This window comes from Gekko japonicus, unplaced genomic scaffold (assembly GCF_001447785.1).
Source record: "Gekko japonicus isolate JY-2015 unplaced genomic scaffold, Gekko_japonicus_V1.1 scaffold4446, whole genome shotgun sequence".
NCBI classification, from domain to species: Eukaryota; Metazoa; Chordata; class Lepidosauria; order Squamata; family Gekkonidae; genus Gekko; species Gekko japonicus.
Window position 1 is genome coordinate 51,707 of NW_015173272.1, and position 23,919 is coordinate 75,625.

Below are 23,919 nucleotides of genomic sequence, written 5' to 3' on the forward strand. Positions count from 1 at the left end.
TTAATTTTGTCAATTACTATTAAGGAGACAGCTAGCTTTGTCTGATCCATCTGTTTCTTACCAGAGTCTTTTCTTTTACTATATATATTCCCATCTAGGTTTCTGCAGGTTCAAGTTGTGGCGGAAGTTGTCACCAACCCCACTCCCCCGCAGGACACCTTCAATTTGGTTTGGCTGGTTGAGAACATTCCAGATTTGGAACACTAATGATATCACATGTTGAAGAACAGAGAAAAATTCTGGATTTCACCTTACAGATTTTAGTGCACCTGGGTTTGAATGAAGATATTGGCCTATTATGCATGGGTTTGAATGAAGATTATGGCCTATTATGAAAGCATTTTCTCTTGCTTTCACTGTGCATGGCCGTCAGGTTTTCTTTGTCATTCTGCATTGATTTTCCTCTCTTCAGTGCTCAGTTCACTTTCTGGTCACTGTTTCCCCGGGTTTTCTGAGAGTGCTGACTTTTCCCTTGTTTCACTTCCAAGCTGAAGGTAATTCAGAAGCATACAGATTCCCTCAGATTCCCACCTTTTGCCGTCCCTCAAAAGTCACTCCCCTGCCCACATCAAGGTTGTTACACTCACTCTGCATCGTTCACCATCCTTCCCCCTTCATCAATGTACAAGCTCCATTTTCCCCTAGTATTTAATTTTTTTACAAGTGGCATGAGTCCAGCAATATGAAACTATCAGTAGTCTCAGATCACTGAATTTAAAAAAAAAATAGAATGACGGGTAGGGGGAAGAGTTCAAAAAGAGCTGTGCAAGGTTTAGTTCCCTGCTGGTATTGACTTGAAAAGGGATTAGAGAGGAGACAAATCACAGCACCCCCAGTGCAAAAAAAATAATTCAGCGTTGCATGCAAAGGGGGGATTGTTAGTGCAGAATGAAATTGACATGAGATGTAAAGTGGGAGAGAAACTGGGATGGGAAGCCTAAATCTTTGAGAATACCTCCCCCCATGCTTTAGTGAACAAAGGTTTTTTTTTTAGAGGGACCATTTTGGCAGTCTCCAGAAGTCTAACATTAAAATGGCTGCTGAGCCACATGGACCTTCTGCAAACCACTGAACTTAAGAATCACTTGGGAGTGATCCATTTGGAGGAAGACAGCAATCTGCACAGGGCAGGCTTTAAAAAACTGCCAAGATCATGACCAGTGTGCAGGATCAAATGAGAGAATCACAAAGAGAAAACCACAAACATTTACTAGAAAGGGCAGAAAATTAGCATTACTATGCAGTTACGCTAGGACACCGGTGAAAATACCCTCCCATTTTTTTCAAATTTGTGGCACAAGACTAAAAAAGCTCTCCAGAGATTCTGCCAGAGAACATAAGAACATAAGAGATGCCAATATTGGATCAGGCCAAAGGCCCATCCAGTCCAACATTCTGTATCACACAGTGGCCAAAAATACCAGGTGCCATCAGGAGGTCCACAAGTGGGGCCAGGACATTAGAAGCCCTCCCACTGTTGACCCCCCCCTCAGCACCAAGAAGACAGAGCATCACTTGTCCCAGAGTCCCTATCTATACCTTGTGGCTAATAGCCACTGATGAACCTCTGCTCCATATGCTTATCTAACTCCCTTTTGAAGCCGTCCATGCTTGTAGCCACCACCACTTCCTGTGGCAGTGAATTCCATGTGTTAATCACTCTTTGGGTGAAGAAGTACTTCCTTTTATCCATTCTAACCCGGTTGCTCAGCAATTTCATTGAGTGCCCATGAGTTCTTGTAGTGTTATATTGTGAGAAAGGGCTCCTCCCCCAATCAAACTGCAGCCCTGTGCAAAGCATGGTGGTTGCAGTCAACTTTGCACAGGTGTGCCCATGCACACACATGTTGCCAAAGTTCACAGCTTGCAATGCCACTGTCAGTGGGTTCTACCATGCATTCTGTACAATGAACATGTTCCCTCATATTATGACAACCTGTGACTCTTTCCAATTTTTCACAGTGGTTAATAACAGTAGAGAATCTCCTAGTTCTTGGCAATATGGAAAATGGGGGCTTCGCAGCTGCTTGTCAGTTTCAGAAAAAGTCTGGTCAATTTCAACAATGGGTTTCCCCTTGTCTGCATTCCTTTCTGTTCCCTTTCATTTAAGAAACTAATGCTAAAGTCCATGCACAAAAATGGAACCACAACGATTTAAATGGAAGGCATTTGCCGAATGCTACTGCACAGCTGCAATAGGGCAATTGCAGATTTTTTTTTTAAAAAAAAAATCTTTGAACAACACCCCCCACACTTCACCAGTGATGGTCCACCCTGATTTAGAAAACTGCTTTTTTAAAAATTGTAGCAGCAGAATAAATACATGAAAGGGAGAAGAATGGTGCATAAGGTGGGCACAGAATCTGAAGTAAAGATTAAAGGCTTACTGCTCTGAAAATCGGCAGCTGTTCATATATAATGGACCATTGATTGGATGCCTGTTATATAAAGATTGTTTTCATTGGTTACCATTACTTACCATTCATGTTAGTTAGTTAAGCTTGTTTGGCTGTTGTTCAATTTTAGAACAAGGATGCCATTCTTATTCTTGTACTATTGAGTTATTCCTTGATTGGATTGTTACATACCAGTGTTCATATTTCACTTTAACATTTAGCTCCACTAGTGGAAATCTGTTTGAGCCATTTATAGGAGGATTTGTTGATTATGCCACTATTTTTGTTGATTATGCCACTAGATATTTACATTCTTTATCCATCTGTTTTGATCAGTGGCCTGAGGGTGGGCTAGTGATTTACTCTGGCCTCCTCAGTGGTGGTAAACCTAAAAACCTTAATCTAAGGCTGATGTCTCTGAGTCAGTAGACCTATGTCTGAACTATACCACTTTAAACTTCTGGCTGGCTTCTAAAGGCTGGATGATCCTTCAGAGGCAAAAATCCCCTGCCCGTAGAAACCTCAGTGCCAGGAAGAACGGTCCTGCCAGCTTTCCCCTCGCATTTTTTTTTTATGTGGAAGTAATTTTTGTGTAGGGATGAATACTCAACCATGTGGTCCCACACATATATTCCTCAGTGTTTACCATTTGTGTGAAAGTTAAAACTAAGTTTGCTCCTTCTAGAGAAGAGGGAGATGGCTTTAATTTTGATTGCTAGGTATACTCTTGTGAAAGATCCAGAATTCAGTGGGACAACATACATGCTTGTAATCCTTTGCATTTTTTTTACTCAAAGCTCCTCATACAGCATCTTTGGAAAAGAACACTACTCAAAACCCTGGAGTACTGCTGCAACTTAGAATTGACAATAGAGAACAGATAGGCTAATAAGCTTCTTTATTATAAGACAGGTTCCTACATAGATGAATCTATGGCATCTTAATCTTAAACAGACTTCAAAATAGCTATAATAAGCACCTTAGTTTATAGAACATTAAAAACACCAGTGGGTTGATTATGAATGAATCTCCTGGAGGAATTGAGACAGGTAGAAAGAAGAGAAGGTCAGTTGACATCATGACATCATCCAGCTTTTTAACTATAGTGTTCCAGAAAAGATTCTCCAGTCTTTAGACAGCACAGAGATTGAGCAAGCTAAGATAAAATGCATAACATCTGAATGTCTCAAAGCAAGGTATGGGTTGTTCAAAGTATATTTTATGCTACTTCTGCTCTTGTGAACAGGTGAGAACTCAGTGAGACAGTGTATGTGCCATAAACAGGAGATCTCACTTTCAGACCTAGAGGGAAACATGAGACTGATGAAAAAAGATGAAAGTATAGTTCATTCTCACCCCCCTTTCATGTTTTTAGTGTAACAGTTTGATAGTTTTAGGGAATGAATGGCCAAAGTGCTGATAATCCTCAACAGAGAGCCTCTTCTGGAATGATCTGGCAACCATATCTAAGTGGGCATTCACCTGGATGAAGGGGCTGGTGAGTATGAATGTATTTCTGACTCTGTCTTATTAAAATAGTTGATATATTTGAAAATCAACAGACCAGTAATCTTGTGACCCCAGAAAGCCTAATGAATGTATTAAAATGTAAGCTTTTGTGGATCAGAGTCCACTTTATCAGGTAAATGAGGTGTATTTTCAGATTGACCCTACTTCATGAAACTTTAGACAAGAAGACAGAATAACCAGGTGTAGAGGATGAAAGGATATTCTACCACTACCTCAAAAAACCCTTCCATGTTTGTCAAATTTCTCTTCTTTGAGATATCTTTCTTCTAAAGCAAGAACCTCATAATGTACTTTACACTTTGCTTAATTCAGCTCTGGAGTAGTCACCCCAGTTGCATTTGAGTGTGGGTGTGAGAGAATGCACAGAGAAGTTAAGTTGTTCAACAACTTTGCAAAGGCAAATTGATTCAGGAAAGTTCTGGAGTGTTACAGTGTTCTACAGGTTGTTCCAAAAATGGGCTTAGTTGTTGAATAACTACCACAATACAGAGAAGTGAGTCCTTGAGTAGAAAAATGCCCCCTTTACAAATAATTAATTAATTAAGGCAGATTTTTAAAACAAGTGCTGAATGATGTGGAACTCACTGGCACTTGCCTCCATAAATACAGATTTTGGGTTGGGTGAAGTGATATTTTACTACCTCAGATACAATTTGAGATTGAAAATGTTGACTTGCTCATAGTGCCCATGGTCTGAAGAGATTTTCACTGTCTCCTTACTGAATTCCCCTTGATCAATTACTCCATATCAATCAAGAATGGACTATAAATTCCATTCTTACTGTTAAAAAGCAGGTGTTAATTATAAATTTGTTGAGAATACTTTCCATTAGTAAGGGCATTTACAAAAAAAGGGGAAAAAATCATGCAAAAGAAAGGGATTTCCCTTGTCCTCAGACCTGCCTTCTTTTTATAACCAAGTTCCCCTAAAAGAGTTTTATCAAGCAGAAAGTGAAGAGATGAAGTTTGTCCCACTGCTAAGAAAAAGGTCTCTGCATCACATCTTCGCTTGTCCTGAACAGGCATCTTTTCTTATTTTTTAAAAAGCTGGTAACTTGGTAGGTTGATCAATTGAACTAATTTTTAAAATAATTATTTTGAAAGAAAACTACCAAGGCAGCTTCCAATAACAAAAGTTTTTTTTAAGTAAGAACCATACCATAAAAATGAAAGCTAATTCTAAAAATTAAGTAGATGAAATGGAAAACAGAAGCAAGAACACATGTAGCCCATGCTTGGAAAGATTAGAACAGCTAAATTAGTGACTTGAACATGGCCAAATGCATGACTGTGGAGATTGCATCTCCCAACCATCTTTCCTGAAGACATGGAAAGCATGTTCCTGTGTCATAAATATTCCACACTCATGCAAATATGTTGAAGGTATTGAAATGATATCTCATCTCTTAGTTAATTTATGTGTAATTATAGTTTTAGAAGATTGTATTGTTTTCTACTGTTTTTTTAAACTTGTAAGGTGTCTCAAGCAGGACTCTGGACAGGTGGCATTTACATCCCCTACAGCTCACTTCTAATCCCCAGAAGTTACCCCAGATCTGTTTTCCCAGGTGAGAATAAAAAGAACCTGGAGCAATTTTGTTTAGTGGTCCATCACACTTTGTCTTACGTTGGGTTGTATTTTGCTCTCTTAATGATGAACTGTTCACCTGGCACAAAGAGCCTTACTCCTGTAGAAAAAGAAGGCCCCACTAGTAGAAGGTTCCATTGCTGGCAGATCAGAACCTTTGTATGCAACTAACCGAACCCATCATTTGTACTATCCTGGATAGCCAAGGCTAGCCCAATAGTGTCAGACCTTGGAAGTTAAGTAGGGTCAGCCATGGTCAGTAACTGGATGGGAGACCACCAGGATCACTGTGCAGAGGTAGGCAATGGCAAACCCCTCTTCTGAGTGTCTCTTATCTTGAAAACCCTACAGGGTCACCATAAATCAGCTGTGACTTGACAGCAAAAACCTACCAACCTCTCCAGCCCACCAGTTAAGATCATCTTCCAAAACTTTTCTACATAAGTGAGCCAGGTGGCAACCAGAAATAGGCCTTCACAGAGACAGGACTTTCTCAGTTGTGGCACTTCACAATTGGAATGCTCCCTGAGTCTTGTCTGGTGCTTACCTTACCTTCATTTAGGTGCCTTTTGTCATCCCCCCCCCCAAGAATTTATCATTTTTAGCTGGTTTGATGTTCTGCTTCTTGCCTGAGGATTGTCTCATAAATATATTTTAGGATGCTGTGTTCTGTTCTATTGATTGCTGTTATGCTGCAGGTTATAAAGTATTACTGATTTTTTCCTAGTTTTGTGAGCCAGCTCAAGCAGGCCTCTGGGAAGGCAGCATACACATTTGCCAAAATACATACATAGATAACAACCATACATTGGGCTGCATCTGACCAATTTTTTTCATTAATATTGCTCAGTTTATTTCATTCTTACAGCTCCTGTCTCATGTGGCTTTTGTTCGTGACAGTACTCTTTGGCATAGCCTTTTTTTGGTGGAAAAATGGGAACTGCTCTTCCATTTTTCTCTAACAAAAAAAGCTGGCTGGATCCAACTTGCTACATTTATTCATACTACTTCCTAAAACCACTACATTATCATTTCAAAGTTTAAATTGCCCAGTTTCTTTATGTATTTTTTTTAAATGAGACTTTTCTAAAGAATTCAATAGCAAAGCAATTCTATTTGTTTCTTTTTACACAGATTATAAGTGTGCTGAATAACTCAACATGGCCAATCAAACCATAATAACTGAGTTTATACTCTTGGGGCTCTCCAGTGACCCACAGCTACAGGTTTTTCTCTTCTTGTTCTTTCTAATAATATTTTCAGTGACGTTATTAGGAAATGCAACAATTATTGTGGTGATCAGGATGGAGGCTGGCCTTCAAAGCCCAATGTTCTTTTTCCTCAGCCATTTAGCCTTTGTGGATATCTGCTATTCCTCCGTCACTCTCCCAAAGATGCTGGAGAACTTCATTGCAAAGAACACAACCATTTCCCAGAGAGGATGCATTGCTCAGATCTTTTTCTTTTTCCAGTCTGCTTGTGCTGAGGTTTTCATCCTCTCAGCAATGGCTTTTGACCGCTATGTCGCCATCTGTGACCCACTGCGATATTCAACCATTATGAAAAAAACTGCCTGCAGACAGCTGGTGGGTGGATCCTGGTCAATGGGTTTCTTATATGCGATGGTAAATGCATTGCCATTGGTAAATGCACAATTTTGTGGGAACAATAAAATCAGTCACTATAGCTGTGAACTTCCTTCCCTCTTGCCGTTGTCTTGCAGCGACCCTCTCAGCAATTATGTTGTGCTTCTCATCACTGTATTAGTATTTGGGTTAAGCTCCTTCCTCCTCACTCTTGTTTCTTACATTCGCATCATCCCCACCATCCTGAAAATTCGTTCAGGAGAAGGCCGAAGCAAAGCCTTCTCCACCTGTAGCTCCCACCTCATTGTGGTTTGCTTATTCTACTCTGCAGCTTTTTTTCGGTATATGAAGCCCAGTTCTGAATCACTTATAGAACTGGACAAAGTGGTGTCAATCCAGTACAGCATCTTAACACCCCTGTTAAATCCTATCATATATAGCCTAAAAAACAATGAAATTAAAACTGCTTTAGGAAAAAGATTTGGAAACTTTAGGTTTTTAAAATAAAACTGCAAAGTGCAAAGCACAACTGCCCAGTTGTTTATCTAGCTATTTATGTGCCACCTGTTCCTACAGTTCGATGCATGTTACATATCCCAATTTTAAGACATACAAAAATGCAATAAATAGCCCCCTTTCCTTTTTAAAAAAGTCTGCACAATACACCCCATGAAATCCCTAAAAATTAAAATGCCCCCACAGTGCCTTCTAAAAATCTCTAGAGATATTGCTGCCTTCATCTCCTCAGAGAACCTGCACCATAGGTTGGAAGCTACTGTAGAAAAGCATGGACAATGTTGGGTGATTGTCATAAGTGGGCATCAACCAGCAGGTGGTAACCTGTGGATCATACTTGGCACATGAAGATATATGGGAAGAGATGGTCCTTTAGATATGTGGGACCTAGGCCGCAAAGATAAAGGTCATAACCAGTTCCTTGCCAAGTAGGAATTTTTGGCTGTTGGGGGAGCCTTTTTTTCGCCTGCTTTATGATATCAGAGGTGGTCAGGTAGGCCTGGTCTTTGTCCTTGTCAGGGCATATCTATTTTGGAAGGGATAAGGTGAGATGATCACGATAGGCAGAGATGATCAGCAAGCCCCTGAGGCATCAGCAGTGTCCAGAACAGCTCATCACTGGCTGTGCAGTAGGGTGTGACTGAGAAAAAGTGTCCTCAGTGCTGAGCAACATCATTCTGAACCTGGTAGTGGCTGTGTGGTGCATCAGAGCACATTGTCTGCAGGTGATGGTAAATGAGGCCCATGGAAGACATGGGCCAACTTTGGAGTGAGGGTGGGTCTGCCCAGTAAGGGCAGCCATTGCCAGGTTGATTATCACAGCCTGGCTTTTAAACATTTAGCATATTTAATATGATGTATATCTGCATATATAATTATGTAAATAAACTAGTTAAATCCAGTGTTCTTGTGTCTTCATGGGGGGGGAGTTGGTGGCAAACAGCAAGACTTCCTTTTTTAAAAAAGGAGGAAGGCTACAATTTGTATTTCTGATTCATTTGTTCACTGTTTATTCATATAGCTTTCCACACAGCAGTGAACAGCAATTACAGGGTTTTTTTTTGGGGGGGGTCTAGGATTCACATTGGCTCGTATAACAAATTAAATACAGCTAATTGCACTGCTAATTTATTTTATTTTATTTTATTTTATTAAACCTGTATTCCACCCTCCCTGCAAGAAGGCTCAGGATGGGTTACATCAATGTTAAAATGATATACAATAACAAAACCAATTTAAAACAAGATTTAAAAAATAAAATAATCATACGCTTTACTGTAAATATGTTGACAAAGTTTAATTTTGGTTATAAACTTTTGTGTGCATGCACATGAAACCTTATAGCCAGAATTATACTGTGGCCCCGGTCACACGGGCAGGAAAATGCGGGGAGGAAGCGTGTCTGTTTGCCCCGGAGCAAAATAACGTGGGGCTGTGTGATCAGACATCCCTTAGAGGTCCTGTTGAGGTCCCGTGGTTAGGGGGGAGGTGCCAATCACAGGACAATCCTGTGGCGTGGCAAAGAAGTGGCCTCTCTAGCAAAAGGCTCCGTGGGTTTAACCCCTTCCAGGGCTGCAGAGGAATGCAAACTGTGTCCTCGTCTGGTCCCCTCCAGGAGGAGCTTCAGCCGGGCCGCCCTCCCACCACGCCCCCCCTGCACCTCCCCCTCTGCCACCCGGTGCAGAGTTCCTCTTGAGCAGGCCAAGCCAGGAGTGGGGGGTACGGAAAAGAGGAGGGGGCTGTGTTGTTTGTTTTTAAACAAAGTGTGCGCATGCGCCATTGGGTGCTTGTGCACATCCCGTGGAGTCTTGAAAAAAAACCCTTTTAGTGACGGGACATTGGCGGGCGCCGGATGCCACGACCTACCACCGGAAACGCGATCAGGCACCCGCCCTTGCCCCTCGGAGGTACTAGTTTTTCTTACCCCGCATCTTTGGTGGGAAGCCTCGGGTTCACCACGGGAGCGCTACACTTCCCAGATGTGGCGCTGTGATCACGCCCAGAAATTCCGCCTATCTTCCGTCTCTGTAGCGTGGCTAATGCTCCGTGTGACCGCAACCTGTGTTGGTCTTCAAGGTGCCACTGGACTCATGTTTTGTTCTATTGCTTCACACAAACACAGCTACCCACCTGTTTAAATATGTGAAAAGTAATCTGATGAACTGACTTAAGATGCTCACAAATAAGTGAACTGTTCAGCAAAACAACAAGTAAACAAATGAAAAACACCTCCCTGCTCTCTGATGGTCAACAAGTTGGTGTCTGAGTTGGTGTGTGAATATCCTTAAGTGCAAAGTGTGGGAACGGTGAATATCTGCGTGGCAAACCCAGAATTCACTACTCCTGCCTGGAGATTGGGAACCAGAGTGAATGAGTGCTAATTGCATAAGGTAAAAACATCTGCTGAGCTCATTGTGTGAAGCTAACTTGGCAGAGAGACGGGGAAAGATAAGGAAGTGCGCTGTCTGCACAAACACATTCCATAGTATGCTTGTAATTACTAAATACGTACCAGGAGGAAGAAAAAAGGAGGGGGGGAGTTTTAATAAAAAGATTGTCCAGCCTGGCTGGGGGACAGATTTTCTGCAGAGCTGTTTGTGTCCTGTCGTTCTTTTTGAACCCTTCAACCTTCAGCAAAGGATGATTAAATTGATTTGTAAGACAAAAAAATCTCTTCTCCCACCTTCAATCCTGCTGGATGGGTGGTCTTGAAATCATCTTAAAATCTTCTACTGTCATGCACAGCCTTCACTTTTTTATTTAGGGATACTTCTTTCATTTAGATTCATCTCAGACAATACAGAATTGAATTGAATTTTATTGTAACAGCGATTAGCCAGCAATATAAAACCAGAAAAATAAATTACAATGGCCAAATAGTAAAATTTCCAAAATTCAACAAGGTAAAAAGAGCTAGCATTGTAAATGTTACGTTCGTTAAAACCAAACTAGAAACGTGCTGCCATAAAACACAGTATAGTATAAAAGAGTAAAATATGATACCAAAGGGAACAGTACGAGTTACAATCCAACAGTCCTAACCCGAGCGACAACCAGCATGCTGATGCACTTCTACCACCAAGGAACAAAATTTTGCAATCTGATGGAGCGCTGTATGTTCAAGGTTAAGAAACAAGTTCTCCATCTTGTCCTGATCCGAGGTGCCTGCCAAAAGGGGATCAATAAGTTTAATACGAGCCTCTTCAAATAACAGGCATCTCAGGAACACATGTTCCCGGGATTCGATCTCCCCCAACGCACACGAGCATAGCCTCTCTGTTCGGGTTATTTTTTTTTTAAATTTACCCTCAAGAACTGCAGAGGGTAAGGCAGAGCATCTATCCAGAGTATATGCCCTCCTTAGTTTATGGGATTCCAAAACGTTAAGATATGGGGTCTGCGCAACGATGTATCTGTTACTAATTGGTGCTATAAATGTTGGGGTCGCCTGTAGATCTAATTGGCATTCGGTATCCTTGATCCTCTGTCTAATTTCTAACTTAGCTCGGTCCCTACCCATCTCCAAAAGCGCTAGGGGAGAATACCCCAAGAGCGAAATTTTCCGCTTGACAGAAATCAGCCAATTAGATTCAAAGGCATCAGTCAGAATCAGGGGCGCTAGTCCACACGGGTTCAAATTGATCTTCAACCAATAGAAGATGAAGTATAAGGCAATTGTGGCTTCAACCTTCAGCATGCCAGTCTCTAGCCGTACCATTGCATTGGATACGCATCTCGGAACTTGAAGCACTGCTCTCAGAAATTTCGATTGGACTAGCTCCAAAGGAGCATAGCTAGATGGAGGGGCTCCAAGCAGCGTTCCGTAGAGCATCTGGGCAAGTGTTTTGGCCTTATAAAGTTTTAAAGCTGCTGGTACAAAATACCCCCCTCGGGAGCTAAAGAACCTAAGAATACCATGAAAGGATTTTTCACCCGAGCAAGCAGCTGCCTGACTATGGGCAGTCTTAGATCCAGAGGCTTGGATGATCATGCCTAGGTAGTGAAAGCTAGCTACCTGTTCGATGTTCTGCCCGTTTACCCTCCACTTCCTTAATTTGGGTCTCCTGCCAAAGGCCATCACCTTTGTCTTTGCATAATTTATATCCAGCTCCTGCTCACTGCAATAACAAGCAAACTTATTAATTGCCCTTCTCAAGCCAATTGGGGTTCTAGAAAGAATAACAGCATCATCGGCATATAACAGTATCGTAATAGAGCGCTGAGCCAGTTTGGGGGGATGAAGATCTGCATCATCTAAGTACCCAACAACATCGTTGAGGTAAAAGTTAAAAAGAGCAGGAGCTAGCATACAGCCTTGCCTAACTCCCTTTAAGGTGGAAATTCTATCAGTCAAGTGCCCCAACCTGGTATATCTAACCCTCAGAGATGTGTGTTCGTGGAGGGCACAAATGAGAGCTAGAAGTCTCCTGTCTATTGAAGAGGCTTCAAGTTTACTCCATAGCATAGGTCTAGAAACAGAATCGAAGGCCGCTTTGAGATCAATAAAGGCAGCATAAAGTGACGTAGGGCCCTTGCCAGAATATTTTTCAATCAGATGCTGTAGAAGGAGGCAGTGATCCATTGTCGACCTACCCTGCCTAAACCCATCTTGCTCCTGTATCATTATATCCTCTTGCTCCAGCCATAGTGTCAGTTTTTCTAGGAGATGTTTGGCATATAATTTGCTAATGACACTAAGTAAACTAATAGGTCTGTAGTTTGCAGGATCCTTTTGATTACCCTTTTTATAGAAAGGAACTACCACCGCCTCCCCCCAGTCACTTGGGACCCTCGCTGTTCTATCGATGTAAGTAAATAGGTGCACTAAGAAGGGTGCCCACCAATTTGTATTTTCCTTCAGAAATTCAGGGGGGTTGCCATCTAGGCCGGGGGCCTTTCCTCTTTTAAGTTGGCCTATCAGTGCTGCGGTCTCTTCTGAAGAAACTTGGGGCCAACTTGGCAGGTCACTGAAAACTGTGGACATAGAGCAGGGGGAAGGATTGTCATGGTACAAGTTCTGAAAATGAAAAATGCAAGTTTCAGGAGGAATATAGGTTTCCCTTATTGAGGTGCTGTTTTGCTTTTGATTGGAGACCAACCTCCAAAACAAAGCGGAGTTCTTTTCCTTAGCAGCTTGGATAAGAGCCCTCCATGCTTCCCTAGCATATTCTTTCTTTTTTTCTTTTAATTAAATTTTTATAGAATCGTTTTTTTTTCTAATACGGCTAGGTAAGCACTTAACTCTCTCGTATCGTAACGACCAATGTAGTTAGCATACGCTTGAGTAAGTACTCTTTTTGCCTCCAAGCACTCTCTATCGTACCAAGGCTTTGACTTTAGCTTGTAAAGGGTGGGGGCTCTCTGACCTGCCTCCTGGAACAGGAGGGGGGCAAAATTCTTAATGAGACCATCATATAGTTTCAGAGGATCCTCATTTAGCCTTGCATGTAAAAACCGGCAGCATAATTATGAGTATCTTCAGCTGCCAAAATTACCTTTAAATTATTAGCTAAATCGCTGGACCACTTGACAGAACATCTTTGTTGTTCCGGCCCACTCCTTTGAGAAGAGTAACAGATTTTCCGTCCTATCACCTGCGGGGTTGCCCATATCTGCAAAGATAGGGGGAGATGGTCTCCGTCCAAATATGGCAGGATTTTAAAACTTTTTTCTTTAGGTAACAAAGATGTGCATACTAGATGATAATCCAGTGTACTGGCTGCCACTCCTGACATATAGGTAAAACCTCCAGGGTAGTTGTCTGGAGAGGACCCATTTAAAGCTTGGAGATTTGTTTTGAACATTAGCTTTGCCAAGCATGCACCTGCATAATTGGATTTTCTATCTTTGAATGATCTAGGTAAGAGCCAGCTGTCTGAACCCACCATTTGGTCTCTAAAGAATAGCCTGTATTTAGCATCTAAGGAGGAATCGACAGACAATACAGTAAGATGTAAATTACACTACTGAGCTTTGGAGAACTAGAATATGGCTACCTTAAGTGCTGTGTTTGGAGGATTACTGAACTATTTCACACCAAATGTTCATTTTATTTATAAAAACACACCTTATATGTCACACAAAAAATCAAGCAGTTCACAATAAATGACTTTAGAAATAACAAAGCAGAGCAGTAAAAAAGCAAATTATTTATGTATTTATTCATTTGTTTGATTTGTGTCCCGCCCTCCCTGCCAAGGCAGGCTCAGGGCGGCTTACACGCAATATGTTAAAACAACTAAAACACAGAATTAAATAAAATCACAAAAGTATAGTAATAAAACATATCATAAAGTGCTAGTACATTTATAGATGATGGCGGCATTCATACCAAAAACAGTTCTAGCTGGAACAGACTCCTTATTGATCCAGAAAGAAACCTGTGAAAGGATGACTGTCATGATGCAAGGGGTATATATCTGTATCATGAAGTAGCCCATCTTCCTTTGTAAGTGGAAATAAACAGTCATTGTTACATATTCATCTGTATTGGATTTAATTGTTTCACTATAAGATCATACTGGAGAAGACTGGGAGACTCTTGTGGTACTTCCACGGAATGGAGTGGTCCTTTTCTCCAGGTATAAATCATCTCACTTTTAGGATAAGCATAGCTCCCAAATTTCAGTGGACAAGCATGCCCATCCATAGGGAAGTTTACCAGTCGCATTGGACAGTCTGCATTAATGGTAAGTCTCATTGTATATAGAACTGTCCCATTCTGCATTATCCTGAAAGGTTTGTTAGGGGTCGTCATATTGTGAGCAATGGACTTTTTGCCATTTCTAAAAAAAGGTATCTGGGTTCCAGATTTTACTGACCATCAGATTGTTCAGTCTCAGAATTTCAGTGGACCCACCAAATTTCAAACTCTCATCAATCCAGGTTTGCCGGAAAAAAAATCCATTGTATATTCCACTTCCATCACAGCTCCTGGGTTGCCTTGGCCTCCAAAACTGAGTCGGAGCCGATTGTCGTAACCCTCCAAAAGTTTGTTGAGGATCCGGGTGATGCTTTCAGAGTACAGGGTGCCCTCGCCGGCGGGAAAGTCCACCGCTAGCAACTTGTCAAGGCTGCAAGTGCAAGGAAAAGGATCCAGAGTCCAAACCAGTTCCCCCTTCCCATCCCAAAAAAGTTGCTTCCTAAATATATTGCCAGTTAGGAACAATATCCAGAAGCCAGGATATAAAACCAGAATGACAATATAGAGGAGTTATCAAACCAACCCAATATGGTCAGGGAAAGAGGGTCTGTAAATGCCTTCTAACTGAGAAATCCTTTATAAGGTTTCTCTAGAATAAGCCCATTAACAGGAGTAACTGTGCCTCTAATTAATATTTCCTTTATTAATAAGCAACTTTAACCAAAGTTCTTGAGCAAGATCAATAAATAAAATAAGTGAAATATCACATCACAAAATTAAGCAATGAACACTGAAAAAACTCATAGAACTTTACCAAGAATAAATTAAATTAAAGACCATTTTTAAAATGCCTTCAGGAAACCACTATTAATAAAATATTTGGCAATAATGCAAGGTATTATTTTTAATGGATCAACATCTGCCAGCAAAAAGTTAACTCAAGGCAGTCAAAAGATAAAAATTGGAGATAGTGGCCCTTGAGATATCCTGGTCCTAACAAATAAGCAAATCATAATCATAATTAACATTGTTAGTTCCAGTTTGTCACATTTGGGTGGATCCTACCCTAACCTACCACTCCACTGAACAAAGTTTATTATCTTTAAAAATTAAAATATTTATATTCCACAGTTTTGGGGGCTCTCTCTCTGATCTAAAGAGCCTCCCTTCATACTTAGTGGCCTTCCATTGGAGGAAGAGACACTAAATATGGAGGGTTTTTCCTTAGGCAAGAAAAACACTACTTGGAGGATGAATGGATCCACCCCAATATTCAGAAGCCAGAATATAAAACTTGTTGAAGAGTCATCAAACCAACCCAAATGGTCAATGAAAGAAGTACTCGAAATACTTTCTAGAAGAGAAATTCTGTGCAGGATTTACTCTGGTCTAAGCCCATTGATTGGAATAAGTGTACTTAGCATGAAAACCAGAGTCTCAGTATCGTTCAGTATCACTGATATTGGTGAAACATGCACACATGTCCTTCCAGTTTTGTTTTGTTTTTAACTTTTAACATTTTTTCCAGAATTTTTGCAGATGGAAAAATTTTTGTTCGAACACTTCCTTCAGTGTATGTTGTGGAGAAATGTCTTCCACCTTAAAGAGCACTCCTTTGTTCTGGGTCTGCACTATGTCCATATTCCATGAGCTTTCCTGCAAACCAGCAACTGGTAAGAAGGAAAGGTGTGGGGGATAAATCCCCCCCCCGAAGTACAGAACACATAAATGGTTAAAGATTCAAATGCCTCTGTCTAGAGTAAAACAAAAGGTTTACCAGTGAATGCCTCAGCCAGATTGCCACACCTAAGACTGCATTTCTTCCTTTTGGAACAGTACAGGATGGACTCCCAAAAGGATTTTATTTATTTATTTATTTATTTATTATATTTATACCCCACCCATCCCGCAAGCAGGCTTAGGGCAGCTAACAAAGCGGATTATAAATCCTCTGGGCACCCTTCAAATTAGTGAAGAACAGTGGACTCAGATATGGACCTCGTATTTCACAGTAAATCTCTTAATATAAGCTTACTGCAAATTAAAATATTTGCGAGGTGATGTTTAACACCAGTAAAGCTTTTCAGAAGTAAATTTCAATCTAACTCAAATTGCTGGAAGGGATGTCAAGAGTTGGGAACCTTTTTGCATTGCTGGTGGTCTTGCCCTAAAGTCCAAAAATACTGGATTTTAGTTGTTTCTAAAATTTCAGAAATAGTAGGCAGTGATGTTCCTTTAACTCCTGAATCCATTCTATTACATTTTTGGCCTGACCACTCTTTTTCTCCTTTGCGTAGGGATCTCATTTATCTCCTGCTAGTAGCTGGCAAATCAGTATTCAATCAATTATGGAAATCTAGGAATATACCCTCACATAAAGTATGGTTCCAGAAAGTGTGGGATATATTTATTCAGGATAAAATAGCCACACAGATATTGTTGATGGAAACCCCAGGTTATAAAAATAATTTTGTGGAAAAGTGGTATCCTTTTATAGATTATGTAAACAACAATCCCACTATGGAATGTAAAATACCTTCAAAATATCTGGAATATATTTTGCTTTAGGTCTATTCCTAAAATATGTAATGCAAATCTAGGTTTTAGTTGGTGTATGTATATGTCTATATAACATAATTATGTTATGTTGTTGCTGATATGTTATGGTTGAATCTGTTAATAAATGTTTTTTTTAAATAAAATAAATAAATCCTCTAAGCATGAGTAAGAAACCTCTCTTATCTCTTGGGTTTGCCTTGGGTCTTCTGTGCTCAAGTCATTAAGGTCTAAGTCTTTACAGTGGTAATGCATCTTGACCATGTGTCCAAGGACAATGGCAAGAACTTGGAGAACTAAGGTAATGGAGGAATTTTAAATTATGTGAGTTCAACAGTTACTAACCTATCCTAATTAAACATTGTTTAGGATAAATACAGAGTTATGGTTTAGGGGACTGTGTGTTTGCACCATTTCTTTTTATACTCATTTGATCCAATGCTTATAAAGACCATTTGCATGCTTTTTATTCATGTATTAATTTTCTTATATTCTGAGTGCCCAAACCGTGATCTCTGTGCTCACACCAGGCCTGATTTTCAAAGAACTGTCAAGGGGGGAAAAGGGATATGTAAGAAACATTGTTTTGGGTTTCTTACATCTTCATCACACTACAGTTTTTACTTAGCTTATCATTCCTCCTTTCCTGCAATGCCACCAGATATGAGAAAACATAGGACTGAGCATACATGCAAGCAATGCTCCCTCTAAACTGTGGAGTCTTGTGAGCAGAAATTCTACTTTGTGAGCTACTGGCATTAAAGTTGTGAGCGAGCGATTTGGCTATTGAATAAATTAGTTTGCTCTGGAGCCATCCTTCCTGAGCAAACACAAAAATGTATCAGCCGGAGGGTAAAAACCTGTGAGCTAGCTCACACTAATTTAGCTTAGAGGGAACACTGCATGCAAGGGGTCTGGGAAAATTTAATGAAGTCAGAAAAGGATATCAAAAAGAAAGTATTTTCCTCTGTGATTTATACCTGTGCAGGTTGTACTCTCTCTCTCTCTCTCTCTTTTTAGATTAGTTGTTAAACTAATATGCAAAATAAAATTCTGGAGGGAGAAAGGAAATATTAGCAATTCTCATCTGTTGTTGTAAAAGCAGGCGAGTGATCAGTGCTTTTCCACAGAATGTGCCAGCACTTATTTATCACAGTGATCTCTTATAAAAGACTTAGCATCTGATCAAGGGGAGAACATATTTTCAGGTGATTTGACTCCTGGGATATACATAGCTCCCAAAGAGTCCCTTTTGTTTTTTAAAAACATGAAGGATTAATTAGGTCACTGGAGAAATGATAACTATTCCAATTATTTACAATGGGAAGTACCCAATAAATACATTTTAGATTGTCAACTCTTTTTGCCAGTAATATTTTTGTTGTTGTTGTTTAAATGAAGTTGTAGGTCATTTTCTTTTCTTTTTTGTATTGTTTATTCCAGGGGAGAGCATAGTTTATATTTCTGAGAGCTGTTCTTGGAATTATGAGTCACAAAGTAGCAGTTTGGTGGTCAGAGCCAGTTACAAAATGGCAGATCAGTGGGTGGAGCCAGTCACAAAATGGCAGCTGGTCTGGAGCATTTGGGTGAGAAACATTTCCTGTTTTCCCAAAGCAGTCTCCCACCCCCCTCAAAATACTCAAACAGCAGTTTTGAGGCAGGAAGAAAGAATCAACAGCATACTCCTCTCCCATCCAGAGTAAGTTTGTATGTGTGTACCTCTTTTGCACAGAAAACAGGAGTGAAGCTGCTGCTGAAATTTTAAAGAGAAAGATAAGAAAATGGTTACAGTTACTTCTAATTACTTGGGAAATGACTGGTCACCCTGGAGTGATCTTCTGCTCACCCTTGGATAATTGTATTATGCTTCTTTTATTGCATTGTCTTCTAATTCTGTAATCCGCCTTGAGTCTCAGTGAGGAAAGTGAATTATAAATGAATTAAATAAGGTGCAGAGGAGGTGTGGCTATATTATCCCCTGTGAATTCTTCAGATTCCATGGGCTTTCAGTTCAAACTATCACCAACGTTGAAGGTATGCTCCTTATATTAGGAACTAAAGATACGTTGGGCACACTGCTTCCCTGACAGTGACCTATTTCCCAAGTAGGCACCCTCAGGGCTAAGTAATCCATTAGGTACAGTAGGATCAGTGCCTAGGGCCTTTGATACTTTTAGGGGTCCATGAAAATGTGTTAACTTATTTTAAAATCAAAAGGAAAAAAATGAAATTTCAAGGTTTTTCCCCCCTCTTACACCAGGAAAAAATTAAATGTTTAGGGCTCACAAAAAGCTATTAATTTTTTTAAAAAAACAGAAAAAAAGTTCAAGTATTTCAAGTGATATCAAAAGTAATTTTCAATATTGCTATTATTATGGTGGGAGGGGGCCATGAAAACAAATTGCCTAGGGCAACCCTGGGCACCCAATCTAAGTTGGTGGAGGGGGTCTCAGACATGTAGGGTTGCAATCCCCCAATGAGGCCAGGGATCCCCCAATTTTGGGGACCCTAATCTGCCAGTTTGGTGTAGTGGTTAAGTGCACGGACTCTAATCTGGGAGAACCGGGTTTGATTCCCCACTCCTCCACTTGCACCTGGATGGATGACCTTGGGCAAGCCATAGTTCTGATAAGAGCTGTTCTTTAAAAAAGAGCAGTTTCTGCCAGAACTCTCTCAGCCCCCCTACCTCACAGGGTATCTGTTATGGGGAGGGAAAGGGAAGGGAGTTTGTAAACTGCTCTGAGTGGTGAAGGGCGGGGTATAAATCCAATCTCCTCCTCCTCTTCTGCTGCTGCTGCTGCAGCCCAGTTGGCTGACAGGGGAAGCCCCCTCCTGGTGCCACTAGCATGGGCTTGATGACATCACCCGGGAGTGTCGTCATCATGTTTCTGATGTTGGGGGTGACACTCAAACCCATGGAGTTTTGCCCAAAACTTAGAGAGTTGCCCCCAATGTTGGAAATGTGATGTTGTCACTTCTGGTGATGTCATCACAGTGTGTGCACTTTGAGCATGCCAGAAGATCTTCAAGGAGGAACTGGGAGCTCCCACACACAAACACAGCCAGGTAGGACCTGGCAACCTGGCAGGTATGGTGCTGGAAACACATAGATTGATTGTTCTGGGGGACTTCAATATTCGTGCCAAGGATACCTTGCCAGGGCCAGGATTTTATAGTTTCTTGGAGTACCTTAGAATTATCTCAAACTGTGACAGGCCAAACATATGAAAGAGGTCACACCTTGGAGTCAACCTTTTTATATAGAGCCTTAGATGTAAGGTCTGGTTTCAGGGTTGGAGATGCAGCATAAACCATGGTCTGACCACTGTCTGGAAACCTATAGAAATGGCCAAACCATTTGATCATTTTTTTTTTGATATTTGGAGTAGATTTGGATGGACTGAGAAAGCCAAAAAGGATTTTTTTTTGTGTGTCTGTTTATCTGTGGTTGTTGGCCACCTTGATCTTTACCCAACCTGCACTGAAGAGAGGAACTCTGCTTTCTTTCCAAAGTCAGATTTCAAGGATATGTGCATGAGAGATCTCTCTACAAATACATGCACATTAATATTCTAGTGGCTACATAAGGACAAAAGAGAATGTAGTGTTCATGGTGAAATTGCATTACTGTAGAGCACTTTCAAAGGTCTATATGCTCATTGACATTTCCCATATGCCTTTGATACCAGAGTATTTGATTAAAAAAAAATGCATGGAAGGTGACTGAGCGTGCCGTACATATATGATACTCAACCTGTGTGGGGATATGTCTCCAAGGCAATAATTAAGCAGCTCAAATCTCACGTACAGTCATGTTTAAATGAGATTTCCAGAGGCAATGAAGCACTGAAATATTTCTTAAAGGTATTACTTATATGTCCCATGAGACATTTTATGATGACATCCATTCTGGCACCTGTGATCACATGATTCAGGAAAATACACAATAAATAAATGGAGAAATGCACTGAAAGGTGAGTGCTGTCTGGCTATTTAGGATGCAGTACATCCATCTAGATTTCTTCAATAACTGTGGATAAACTATTTTCCATCCAGTATAGCATTCCAACCCCTCATGTTCAATCATGTTTTCTACAGCTTGAAAACAAGGGTTGTGAAGGAAATCAAATGGCTGAGGTATGAAACATTGATTTCTTGGTTACATAAAATCAATAACTATTAAGAAAGCCATTCAGTGCACTGATCTTGTATTGACAGATGTGCGCATTGGGATTGGACAGATGTGTGCATTGGGATTGGACTAAATCCAGTTATTCAGATGCTTGTATAAAAGTGTGTACATGATATAAGCATTGGAATTTATTGGAAGTAATAATCCATATTGCTTTAAACACTGGTTGTTTCACCGTGAACAAATTACTCTCTTATGGCTGTATGGCCTGCATTCCAGCTTGCTTTATGGTGATTTCATCCTGCTTTGATGTAGCAGGGTGTAGTGGTTAAGTGCACAGACTCTAATCTGGGAGAACCAGGTTTGATTCCCCACTCCTCCACTTGCACCTGGCTGGATGACCTTGGACAAGCCATAATTCTGGCACAGCTGTTCTTGAAAAAGAGCAGTTTCTGTCAGAGTTCTTTCAGCCCCACCTACCTCACAGGGTATATGTTGTGGGGAGGGGAAGGGAAAGGATTTTGTAAGCCACTCTGAGACTCCTTTGGGTAGTGAAGGGTGGGGTATAAATCCAATCTCTTCCTCTTCTGCTTCTTTATGTTTTTCCTGCTACTGTTGGGTTGCTGAAATTCTTTTGCTCTTCCAGTTTAATTTTATTTGTTTCAGTTGTTTTATATTGTATGTTAATTGTCTTATTTTATGTTGTAAGCTATTCAGGGCTTTCTGGCTATAAGTCTGAACCTTTTTTGCCATTCTAAGTATTTGATAAAGTGTGCATGCACACGAAAGCTCATACCCTGAATAAACCTTTGTTGGTCTTAAAGGTGTCATTGGACTCTAAATTTGTTACTCTGGGCTGTTAGATGGAGAGGCAGCATTAAATAAATATTGAAATGTAGATTTACTGGCTGATGGGATCCTGCTTAAGAGAAATATTCGTTCATTTGATGATTTGTGTGGAGAAATGTGTCTTACGTTGCAGGTTCAAATTGTAAAAAAAACAACCCTTCCACTTTGAGTTTTAAAAAAGTTTTTCTCTCTCTTGGCAGACAGCAGGCAGAAGTGTGTGTGTGTGTGGGGGGTCAGTTGCTCACCCAGCTAGGCTTTAGAAATGCTAATGGAAGGCCTGTCCAGAACAATGAAGTGGTCAGCTTACACCTTCGCCTAAAAAGCTGACACAAGTAGGAACAGATATCTGGAAGATTTAAGGTACTAGAAAGACTGGTGGGGGCAACTTCCTGAAGACTTCAAGAAAGAGTGATAATAAAACTCAGCATAGAAAGGAGGACCTCTTTTTGACTGATTCCATCTTGGTAGATGGAGCTCTCGGCCCGGATCTTGTTAAAAGTAGTCATTGCCATGTGGGACTGAAAAACTGAACAAAGATTCCAAGGTAATGGCAAATATTTAGAATCATGTAACCTCTAAGTTAAGGAGCCTGCCTTAAAATAATGTAAGTATATCCCAAAGAAGATGCACTACCCCCTCACATGCCCTAAGGTCCCAGTACCATGAAGGTATAATGGTCATCATCATAGTCCCTCCACCCTTTCAAAAGTCTTAGATCGTAAAAAGCTTTGGGAAGCTTGCATTACAGTTCTATAACATTTTTGGGAGACTGGATAGAATAAAACATATTAATTCCTGGCTGCATCAGAATTCAAGTATTTATATTTATGAACAAGGCCACAAAACATTGTTTCATACATTGAATTGCTTTATAGCCCTCATGCACATTGCTCTTAACATATAACACTAAAAGTCTTTGTTTTCAATTTATGCAATTTTTAGGTTTATTGAATAGCTCTTCATGGAAAATCAAACCATAATAACGGAGTTTATACTCCTGGGACTTTCCAGTGACCCACGACTGCAGATTTTTCTCTTCTTGGTCTTTCTAACTATATACACAGTGACATTATTGGGGAATTTGGCAATCATGCTGGTGATCAGGAATGAGGCTGGCCTTCACACTCCCATGTTCTTCCTCCTCAGCCACTTGGCTTTTGTTGACATCTGCTACTCATCAGTCACCATCCCAAAGATGCTGGGGGATCTTGTAACAATGCAGAAAACTATTTCCCGGGAAGGGTGCATTGCACAGATCTTCTTCTTTTTCCAGTCTGCTGGCGCTGAGGTTTTCATTCTTGCAGCAATGGCTTATGACCGATATGTTGCCATTTGTGACCCCCTGCATTATACTCTAGTCATGAAAACAGAGATATGCAAACAACTGGTGGGTGGAGCCTGGACCATGGGTTTCTTGTATGCTTTGGTGAATGCCCTGCCATTGTTGAATTTGCGATTTTGTAGAAACAATACACTCAGACATTACAGTTGTGAAATTCCTTCCCTCTTGCTCCTATCTTGCAGTGATACTTTGACCAACTACATTGTCCTTCTTGCCTCTAGTTTTCTCTTTGGTTTAACCTCTTTCATCCCCACCTTCATCTCTTATATTTACATCATCTCCACCATCATGAGAATGCGCTCAGCAGAAGGTAGGAGGAAAGCCTTCTCCACCTGCAGCTCCCACCTCATTGTAGTGGCTTTATTCTATGGGACTGGCTACTTTCGATACCTGAGACCTAGCACATCATCTTCAATAGTTCTGGATCAACTTGTTTCCATCCAGTATAGCATCTCTACCCCCATGCTGAATCCCATTATCTACAGTCTGAAAACCAAAGAAGTGAAGGAGGCCATTAAGAAACTGCTGAAAAAAGTATGTTGATTGAATAGAAGCAAATCAAATAGTCACATGTTCAGCAAATCAATAAATGGCCTGCCACTGAGGCAGAGCTCAAAACCTTGTTCTTCTATTTGGAGTCTGTTTGAAAATATCAAATGTTATTCTTCTTAAGGCAGGCTATACTCAACTGACATTTATTGGTCATAAATTGATGTTGCAATTATTTACAGATTCCTTGATATTATAAAATATATAGGAATGTCTCTGAGCTGTAAATCCT

The 23,919-nt window shown here is 40.5% G+C and overlaps 2 protein-coding genes and 1 pseudogene across 2 annotated transcripts; 2 read left to right on the forward strand and 1 right to left on the reverse strand.

The window, feature by feature from the left end:
* The first annotated feature begins 6,674 nt into the window (after positions 1–6,674).
* LOC107120185 (olfactory receptor 8S1-like) lies at positions 6,675–7,607 on the forward strand. Its single transcript, XM_015422831.1, has one exon. The coding sequence runs from the start codon at positions 6,675–6,677 to the stop codon at positions 7,605–7,607; it is 933 nt and encodes a 310-aa protein (XP_015278317.1).
* Positions 7,608–13,903: 6,296 nt separating this feature from the next.
* On the reverse strand, positions 13,904–17,070 carry LOC107120186 (annotated as a pseudogene).
* Positions 17,071–22,757: 5,687 nt separating this feature from the next.
* Positions 22,758–23,681, forward strand: LOC107120187 (olfactory receptor 8S1-like). Its single transcript, XM_015422832.1, has one exon. It carries the CDS (start codon positions 22,758–22,760, stop codon positions 23,679–23,681), a length of 924 nt encoding a protein of 307 aa, XP_015278318.1.
* The last annotated feature ends 238 nt before the right edge of the window (positions 23,682–23,919 follow it).